This window comes from Aplysia californica, unplaced genomic scaffold (genome assembly GCF_000002075.1).
Source record: "Aplysia californica isolate F4 #8 unplaced genomic scaffold, AplCal3.0 scaffold00350, whole genome shotgun sequence".
NCBI classification, from domain to species: domain Eukaryota; kingdom Metazoa; phylum Mollusca; class Gastropoda; order Aplysiida; family Aplysiidae; genus Aplysia; species Aplysia californica.
Genome location: NW_004797620.1, coordinates 260,997 through 271,725, shown reverse-complemented (window position 1 = coordinate 271,725; position 10,729 = coordinate 260,997). Strand labels below are relative to the sequence as shown.

Below are 10,729 nucleotides of genomic sequence, written 5' to 3'. Positions count from 1 at the left end.
GACGCTGAACTATTAACAAAGATAACTTGAAGTACATTTCCTTCTAAGTTTTTCCAGTATTTGTGTCATCTCAAAAGTTATCATTGAAGTCATCAATAGTTTGCAATATTCACACTTACAACCATTTCTCTTCCTAAAACTTCAGCAGGTTTGATGCGTCTAGATCTCACTACTGCCCCCCCCCCCCTCATCCCTCCCCTTCCCCATTGCCTGCGCCTTCCTCCCCCCCCCCCCCCCCCAAAAAAAAGGCGCAATAATCGAAGCTGTTTCAGTTAAGGATCCTTCACAAGACCTGAGAAGAAAATAAGTAAGATATTATTAGGATGGGTGTCTTCAGAACCGGTTCTCGAATATGAGTCAAAAGAATGAATGAGATGTAACAGGTACTCAAACATGAGAGAAAGGAATAAAAGAACTGTAGGTCTAGCAGGAAAGTACTAGTGGTTGCTCTGTGGACACGAAGGGATTGCTGGAGGAATGTTTCAACAAAGTGGGGGCATTTTAGGTAAGATATAATTATCTTAAACATCTATATGTAACAGTTATATGTCATAACAAATTTGTACGTTATACATTATTGGGCACTCTCATACGCACATTTTTCTACTAATCAGATGGCGTCAATATCCTAGAAATGGGCAAGGGACCAAAAAAAAAAAAAAAAAAGGTAAAGAAGGCAGAAAATCCGGACTAAGAATGAGATAGATAGACAGACAGATAGAAAGACAGATAGATAGACAGATAGATAGATAGATAGATAGATAGATAGATAGATAGATAGATAGATAGATAGATAGATAGATAGATAGATAGATAGAAAGATCATCATGATATTATGAACTTCTGAATCTGAAATGTTTATCTTTTCTGCATTTTTGTTTTATATAATAGGTATCGATATTTGATTATTAACGCTGAGTTATTTAAGATACAACGCCATGTGACTAACAATAACAGCTGCCATGGATATGAATGACGTTGGTAGAGCAGAGACAGACTGCATATTAATACGTGTGGCCAGACCGCTACCCTTAAATTACAAAGTGCTATCTGTTCAGTACCACGTTTGGAGAAATTTTATGCAAAAAAAAGTTAAGTTTCACAACATGTAAAGCATTTCTTAAATGCAATTCTTTGAATATCTTGATAGCGACTCCGAATAATCTTACGATTTTGATAGAGCAAATAAAAAATGTCGTTTCTGACCTATGGTCTTAGTAACTTTAAAATTTAAAAATACCAAAAATGTCAGATAGACGTTTATAATTCTAAGGTAGCGACATGTTACCCCTTAATGTGCGGCTCTCCAGTTCAATTGGCTCGCGGCATTGCCCGGTTGTTTACAGTCATAACAAAAACTTACCAAACCCATCTTATCTCTGTAGAATAAAATCCTATGTTGAATGCTTAGATCTTTCGGGGTTTTTTTCATACTATGGTTTTATATTACATGTATACAAATGGGTTAACCGGGAAACAGGTTATGGTTATGTTTATGAGGCCGTACACTTGGTAGACAAAATCGGCTACATCTAAAGGAAGAATAATGACTACCATTACACAGCTCAGCTATTAAAATGCGTGTAACTTCGCTCTGCAGCATGTTTTGCGCACTCTACAACTTAGTATAATATTACCACGACTGGGAAACATTTTTTGGCTTCCCGGAAAACATACAGATCACGCTGCGGATTAACTACGCAACATACTAGCAAATTGTCAAGATATTTCGCTGTCTATTGTCCGCTACTCATTCGTAAATGGGCAAGGAGAACTAAATTCGTGTAAAATGCGCTTCCCGATTCCACAACATCGGGCTCCAAACAGGTTTATATAATCTGCAAGCTTAAGGTTGAGGGTCCAAGAGCATTACAACTTGACCACTCACTGACAATTAATAACCTTACGTTTATTTAATGATTTATAATAATTATTATTTCTTACCATACTTTCTCCTGATCTCGTCCAACTTGCCCTTTCTTTCGGTTCTTCTTTCATCTTGTCTCATCTTCCTTTCCATCTTCTGTTGTTCATACTTGTCGTCTTCTTTCTGATATCTTGATAATGATATTTACAATAATAATAATAATTATTATTATAATGATAATAATAACAATGATAACAATAACAGCAGCAATCATCATCATCATCATCATCATCATCATCATCATCATCATCATCATCATCATGATTATTATAATCATAAGTAGTAGTAGTAATAATGATAATAATGGTCATAAAGCAATAATAATACTATTAATGCCGACCAATTGTGTAGCGCCAATTTTCCGTATTGTAAAGCTCTTGGAACGTTATGATACCTTCGTCTTCACCTAAATTACGTGTCAATGAATGTGCATACAACATACTTAATATTGTCCCTAATCAGATGCCGTTGCCTGTGACAGATGCGTTTCTCTTCAAAGATAGAGTCGTGGGAAATATAAACAGGAACATTATATATGACGAAATATTTTTAAAATATCATATTCCACTTTTATATTCAAACGTATGGCTTGGAAAACAGTGTCGTTAAAGTAAAGGTAATAAAAGAATTTTGGAGCAATACGTATCTTTGTTTACTTAGATGGGTCTAAGAGAGGATTGTCAAGTAGGTATTTGGGCCTTTCATAATTACAAGTTTTATCTTTCAATTTCTGCTTGCCCTGGCTTTTTGTTGCAGTATATACTCTCTAGAAGTTATTGGTGTGTGGCCTGCTTATGAGAGTTTCAACTTTCGATTTCTGATTGAACTTGCCTACTGCTGTAGTGTATGCTTACCTTTTCTTCTTCCTTCCTCGGCAACAGCAGCAGCAAATACATATGGTAGTTATGCCAATGATGATTATACCTCCAATTACACTCATAGCGATGATCAAAGCTTCAAAGTTCACTGAAATAAAAAAAACAAAATTAAATCATCTCTGCAAAATGTCAACAGGGAAACTCAGTTTCTTGTCTGTGAATGGAACTGATGGAACAGTTATGATAAAGTAAGACCAGTGCCTTTGCTAATCTTTATATAACTACTTCCCACTTAAGCTGTCTTTAAGAGGCTAATAATTCTGTACCGCCCACCCACAAGGCTACCCTTGAATTACAAAGTTGTATCTGAATCTGACGTAAAAAAGTTTGAGTTTCATAACGTGTCAAGCTTTTTTTAATGCAATTCTTTGAATTTTTAAAAATAAAGACTCCGAGTAATCTTACGATTTTGAAAATGCAGATAGAACATATTTGGTTTCAGACTTTATAGTCTTAGTAACTCAAAACAACAAAAAATGTCGGACCTAACTTTGTTATTATAGGGTAGCGATATATCGTCTGACATGCCACCAACATAATGATATGATCGGCGTTGAAAAGCCTTTGTCACTACTCCAATGGTCCTCATCACCCACCCCCACCCCCTCCCCCGAAAAAAAGAAGGAAAAACCCAACCCCCGACAAGAGGGTGATATCGCCCGAGTCGGCAAGTACTGCAGTAAAATGTGAACAGTGAGACTCAACATCTGGTTTGTGGATGGAGCTGTAATATATTATGTTGTGTTATTTTTTGTTATGTTATGTATGTTGTGTTGTGATGAATATATTATGTTATGATGAATATTATATATTATGCTATTTTATGTTATGTCAAGTTATGTTATGTTGTGTTATGTTAGACCATGGACGTCTGCCTGGTGTTCACATGATAGTAGTATCGACTTCTGTTTCTAAAACCTTAGAAGTAAGTAGGTAGGTAGTTAGGCAGATAGGTAGAAAGGTAGGTAGGTAGGTAGGTAGGTAGGTAGATAGTGAGTAGGTAGGTAGGTAAGTAAGAGAGTGGGTGGTAGGGTGGATAGATAGGTGGGTAGGAAGGTTAGTGGTTAGATTAGTAAGTAGGTAAGTAGGTAGGTAGGTAGGTAGGTAGGTAGGTAGGTAGATAGGTAGGTAGGTAGGAAGGAAGGTAGGTAGGTAGGTAGGCAGGTAGGTAAGTAACATTCCTACGAGCATATGTACGCACTAACTGACATGTACACAGATTCAGACATACAGACACACACAAACACAAACACACAAAAACATACACACACACACACACACACACACACACCAAGAGGCTTATGTCCTAACCGTAACTTACACCAGCACACTCCCCATCTCGCTTCGTCCAGCGCACACATGTCCGAGGGAGGAAGGACTTTGCCCGTGGGGTACAGCTGACAGCTGTTGTCGGTGTAGCAGTACATGCACTGAAAAGTGGACAAGGGAGACATTGAATAAAATAGTATAAAAAGGTTTGTTTTTTTAATTCTAAAAAGTAAAATAGAATATTACACTTTGTTGGTCATGTGAGGGATACTTGGGTTACCATTCAAACATACATATATAATATAATACATAATGAAACACACAAAATACATCTACAAAGAATATCAAACACACAATATTTCACAAATCGCTTCTTCAGAATTACAAAGTTCTTCTTGTCATTTTTGGCCATTTTGAGTTACTAAGAACATGAGTTCAGAAACCAAGTGTTCTATATTACGCAGAAAATTTTCACAAACGTGCCATTTTTTGTGGTGTGGCAGTACATGCACTGACTAGAGGAGAAAGGAGACATTACTAATAACGTTTATTCTCCTCAAAGTCTGTGGTGTAGCGGTAAGAGCTTTGCCGTCGCACGCAGAAGACCCGAGTTAGGGGCGTATAAAGAGATTTTTGATAATCGAGATTTCGGTCATTCAGCTTGGACGCTGTATCCCTCACAGCGTTGGTTAACCCTGACAGGCAGGGTCAAAACCCGCCTACTAAATTATCTTAATTTGTGTCGATTTGGGAGGGGGGGGGGGAGATTAGAAAATCGGCATTTAAAAAGAGAACAAAAGTTTTCACAAGGTTAGATGAGATTTCATGAATATAGTACAAATCTACGCCCCAACAAATGATGCTTCAGACAGAAAAGTGGGAAGACATGGAATAACATCAAGAGGCTAGCCCAGGATAGAGAGAAGTGGGGGGTGTTTGTCCGTGGCCTATACCCTGGTGCAGGGCGAGAAAGGCAATGATGATGAGATGTGATTTCAGTAATTATATTAGACGTAAATTTTAAGATCAGAAAATAAGACTCAACCTACGAACATTTGTGAGTGTTTGTGTGTGTGTGTGTGTGTGTGTGTGTGTGTGTGTGTGTGTGTGTGAAATGGAAAAAGGCAGCAAAACTTCAGACTAAGGCCTACATCTGTGTTGCACCACGCCCCCTCTCTGTGTCACGCATTAACAGCATACCAACGGTAGGCAAGCACTTTATCAATATTCTGATCATAATTTGTCTCTTGCCAACTTAAAGTTAAGTAATGATAGGATCAATTTGAGCTCCTACTTCAAACCTCCTTTCATAAAAGCATCTTAGAGCCAAGAAATATTCGACTCATACGGATTACACATGGTTACTTTTTGTTTTGTTTTGTTTTAGTTTTTTGCTTTAAGACCTATATAGTCATTGTTCCATTCACTATTCACAGAGAGAACCATAGTCGTTTAAAGGCAATAAATAGAGTAGCAAGAGATGTGCACTGTCTTACCTTTGAATCACTGACGCAGTCATCGCAAGAGCCGTTGTGTTTTGCGCATTCTGGGGAAACAGTGCAGACAGAGTAGAAAAATTAGTGTACATGGCGTATGGGCTTTGAAGATAAAGCAGTATGCGCGATATTCAAAGCAGTATGTACGATAATCAAAGCAATGTGCGCGATATTCAAAGCAATGTGCGAGATATTCAAAGCAGTAAGCACCTTATTCAAAAGAATATCCGCTATACAGCTGTGCCTGAGCAGTAGACATAGAGGCAGTATATTGCCCAGGAATTATTTCCTCCTTCCAGATTTCTACTTTCGCGCCTCTGAAGCATAGACATACTCCGATACGTTTGGAACCAAGGAATGTGTAAGGTCAGGGTGTGCAATATTTTGACCAGATGCCCAGTTTGAAATACAAGATCTTGCTTTTGATAGCCTGTTAACGTGCTTCAGGGTCATACCCTATTCCATGTCATGGAGAAATTGTGTACCGCCGCAGTAGAATCAAGCGTCCGAAAATATTTGGGCGAACAGAGTTATTGGTATCATCTTAGAGATTGTTTATATTCTTGCTTGGGACTTCAAAAAAAACTATTTATGTTCAGTTGAAGTCGAGGTCTTAGCGATTGTAGGAGACGTGGGCGAATAACTTTAGCAGTGCATTTCAATAGAGGGGTAACAAAATTGCAACACATATGATTTTTGTTTCATTAGAAACAGAAAACCTTCCTCTATAACATACTGAAAATCGGCATGAATCGGAAAGGAGGAAATTTGTTAAAAATGCCGTCTAATGGATATTATCGGAATAGTCATATATCGATACCAAACTATTTCAGAATCGCACGCCATATCTCACAGCACTGAATGGGATTCTCTTCCTTAAAACGTATTTTTCTTATCCTAACTGGAGGACTTGGAGTCCTAAACATAAGATTTTTAATGGGGAGCTAAAAAAAAGTTAGAGTAGTATTGTACATGAGTAATCTAATTGGATATATTTAAGGAGAAGAACACGCGCTAACTTTCATTTTCAGAAATGAGGACGTTTGATTAATCCTTCTACTGCATCGCTTTATCAAGACCATGTAAGAATTGGGCTGTCATTCCGCAAAGCAATTAATAAGTGTTGAATAGATGAGTCTACTACCCCAAGGTCATTTTTTTTGGCACTGTCGTAAATGCAGACCAGTCGTTTTTGGTGAAATATTTGCATTTGTTGTTAGAACTTTTCACTGAGTAAAAAAACCTTGCTTATGTGGAGAAAAAACCGGACCATTTAAAATGACAGTGTTCATGAGTGGGCACATTCTAAGGTCGTTATTGAAAATATATCGATTGCTATTGGACTCTGCACTATTGATACAACGCACACAACATCATTATCGATCACACTCCCTGTTGACGTTGGTTAGATACGTGGTGCGTTGGATTTTTAAAAAGTATCACTGCACTCTGCCGCTCAAAAATAATAGTATAGTTATCAAAATTGCTTTTTTGGGTTTCAAAATGTAAAACGTTGCCATGTTATTTGTTAAATGTTATTATAATACATTAGTCTACATACAATTTTTGAGGCATTGTGGTGAAAGCAGGCGTTCGTCAACATAATGAAAATGAAATCCAAGAAATTGGCATTTTCTGGCCCTCGGACATTTTTTTTCCAGCTTTTTTTTGGGCTCAACACCTTTTACATCATTTTAGAAACTTAAATCGATGTGGATTATCCTGAAAAACATTGATTAAAGACACAACAATTTTTAATGTTCAGTTTTAAAGGACTCTCAAGCTGTGGAAATTACCAAATTTTAGTTATATTTTCTAACAAATTTCATATCTGAAACCAGGCGACTTCAATGGCAGATATTTCAACATTTTTTCAACATAGATCAATATTTTTTTCACCAAAAGCAAGGCAAATGGTCAGGCTATAAGATGATATCAATAACCTCATATGCCCAAACATTGACGTTCGCCTGATTCCACTACGTTGTCCCGCATTTATTATTTTGATTTTTAGTGCAATGCGCCCACTGTTGGAAAACATGAACCAGTGTTCCTTTTATCCCAGACCATCTTTCCTTTCTCTGACTCTTCTTAAATCTCATCTACGCCCTCAACTCTCTTACCAAGAAGCATTCCTTTCAGGTTGGAAGACAGAAAAAAAGTCACAGGGCGCTGAGTCTGCGAATAGGGTGCTGAAGCAGAGGGTGTATTCTCTGACTCAGAGGTTGAAGTGTAATTACCCTCCAACCTTCACTGTCGAGAGCTGCTGTTGCCCCCTTTCTCTCGAGTCCTACATCCCTCATTTAAAGAGTTGCACATTTTGCTGTACCCTGGCAGTCCAGGTCCCAATGTTGTCCATCCATGTTACTCTTTGTCAATTCTGGCACTCCTGCCCCTCATGCTTTCTTCAAGCACCTCTTTCTCAATGATCTAGTGCCGTTTCAAGCGATAAAAGTATTGTGTTTTTCTGCATTTTATTCCACTAATCAAGATTTGCCTTTTTTGTGGAAAATCTGGCACACTTTATTGTTAGTCTTTTTTCCCCTGGCTAATTCTAGTTATTCTGTGGTATCACCACACTAAAATTCAAATGCAGCTATTTTGTTCTCATATTTCTTTGTTAAAGTCCAGGTCTCAGCGCCATATATAGGAATCTGGGAAAGATGTAGCACTCCGCCATTTTTTTCGCTAGAGGTTAAGATAATTGCTTGAATGTAAATAGAAAAGTGTGCATGAGCCACCAAATCTCTCAAATAGCTCTCGAGAAGATCAGAAACCACTGTACTTCTGGACAGATGTGTTGTCGTGGTGGGGTATCAAGTTATATCTAGCATATCGGTTGATGTTGTATTGTTTTGTTTTTGTTTTTGGTGTGTGTGTGTGTGTGTGTGTGTGTGTGTGTGTGTGTGTGTGTGTGTGTGTGTGTGTGTGTGTGTGTGTGTGTGTCGTGGGGGCCGGGGGTGTTTTAATTTGCTGGCCTTAATTTGTATTATTTTTTTTTTACTGTTCTGATATTCATAATATAACACTTTGGATACCAGTGGTGTCAACAAGGACTGCCCAACACAAAATTATGCCCGTGGTATTAAAGAGCCTTTGTTTCCTCCTTGTTTTCTGTTGCCATTGTCATACTGTAAACACATACTTCTATGACTTAAAAAGATTCCAACATTTTAGATGGAATCATTTTTAGTAACAGAATGGAAATGTCATTATAAAACGCAGTATGTAATCATTCTCATTCCACTGGACATTCTTAAAACAAATGTTAACGTTACGGCCTGCATTTCTTTTTTACCTCTTTATATTAAATCCAATGAGATCCCTCCAAAAGCCTACGTTTTCCATTTTCAGTTAAAGAGTGATTTCTAAATGTGATACGAGAAGATGGTAGACTTATTTACTTAAAATGTTAGAGCGAAAGGACTTAAATCGGCATCATGTACTCGAATTTGCACAAAACGGACGCCCATTGTCGAGGAGAAACGTGGTTGTCGTAGATACATGGACATCTTGGGCTGTGTCATTGTACGATATAAGATATGTAAACGTAAGAAGCGGGGGGTAGGGGGTGGGTAGTGGCAAGTGGTACTCTGTTTAGGTGATTGTTGTGAACAGATGGTCGGTAGAGCAGGTGCGTCTGTATGTTTGACGTGCCATCCGGTAAGACTGACTGACAATGACACTGCCTACAGCTTATCCCTCAATCCAAACTTGCGTCCTTCTCTCTGCCCCTCTCATCCCTTGACTTCTTTGTTCAATGACATCTAAGGAAATACATTAAGAGACAAGTAGAGGGGAACTTTAACTTAACAAGGAACAATGAGGAAATACAGACGAAATGATGATGATGATGATAATGATGATGAAGATAATGATGATAATGATGATGATGATGATGATGATGATGATGATGATGATGATGATGATGATGATGACGATCATGATCATGATGATGAATGATCTTGATGTGAGAAAAGAGGAACATCGTTTGCAATCTCTTCAACTGTTCCAGACTCAGAAAGCGAGAGGGGGGAACAGGCAAGAAATGTTTGATTCTTTTAAATAAATGCACCTATGTTATGTACCCTTTCTTACTCGTTTTTTTCCAACATTTAGCTTTTTGAATTTTGGTCAAATGATAAATGTTTCTCGAGCACATGCAACCGATACCATACATGAAGAAACAAGATTTTTTTTCTTTTTTTAAAATTACAAATGTTGTGCTAATAACATCTAACAAACTGGACGACGTATATAATAAATATGTTCAATAATAGCAAACTGAAAGTTCAGAACAGCGGACCAAGTTAGCTGGCTAATGCGCTGCCGCAACCATGGGGCTTCGGAGAGACACGGACATAATAATACTATTGTCTTGGACATACCCTGTGCAGGAGTCTCAGGCGTTGTGCTTGCAGTAGTCGTAACGGGCGTTGACGTTTGAGCCGATGGGCTGGACGAGGCGGGAGCTGTTGTTTGTGTTGATCCGGTTGTTGATGGTGTGCTGTTTGTTGGTTTTGTTGTCGTGTTAGTGAGTCCCACACTTTGAGCTACGAAGAGCGACAGCAATAAAATACACACAGACGTTGATGTCCCAAATGCCCCCATCGCACTTTGTATACTTTTAAATAATACTCTGGGTCGTGTGGATAATTCAGCTTCCTCCTTTTTTAAATTTATTTATTTTTTAAAATTTCATTGGAACTAAAAACGTCATTCCATGAGTCAAAAAGAATTCGAAATTGCACAGGCGTAGAAGCAACAAGATCTGATCTTCTGAACCTTCCCCACACACTGGTGGCTGGTCACGCCACTAGTGACTACACAAGTTTAAAAAATACAACGCGCTCTCCGTACTCAGAGTAATACTAGTACTGAGGAAACGCTTTCTAATTGCTGTCTATAATTAGTACTACGGTTGGGCAGCAAGAACTGAAACAGAGATAACGTTTTAGCTATTACCATCAGAGATACGGCTTGCCTGTATGTCGAGGATGTTGATATATTATTATTCTACTTCAAAAATGGTAGTCCAGTTACACACGCACACATTGCTGCTGATAGTCTCCATTTTAATTTACACGTGTTGGTTCATCACGTCACTGATATGGTGAATAACCAGTAGATTTAGGCCAATAAAAACAGGAAAGAGGCGT

The 10,729-nt window shown here is 38.1% G+C and overlaps 1 protein-coding gene across 1 annotated transcript in view; it reads right to left on the bottom strand.

Annotated features, from left to right (window-relative positions):
- Positions 1-222: 222 nt before the first annotated feature.
- LOC101849941 (pituitary tumor-transforming gene 1 protein-interacting protein) overlaps positions 223-10,729 on the bottom strand; it is a 10,553-nt gene continuing 46 nt past the window's right edge. The window contains exons 1-6 of the mRNA XM_005102931.3: positions 9,959-10,729; positions 5,571-5,620; positions 4,127-4,235; positions 2,782-2,893; positions 1,945-2,057; positions 223-292 (exon numbers count right to left, since the gene is read on the bottom strand). The exon at positions 9,959-10,729 is cut by the window's right edge and continues 46 nt beyond it. Coding sequence (XP_005102988.1) covers positions 273-292; positions 1,945-2,057; positions 2,782-2,893; positions 4,127-4,235; positions 5,571-5,620; positions 9,959-10,181 — 627 coding nt within the window. The 5' untranslated portion in view covers positions 10,182-10,729 and the 3' untranslated portion in view covers positions 223-272. The remainder of the gene's footprint in view (positions 293-1,944; positions 2,058-2,781; positions 2,894-4,126; positions 4,236-5,570; positions 5,621-9,958) is intronic.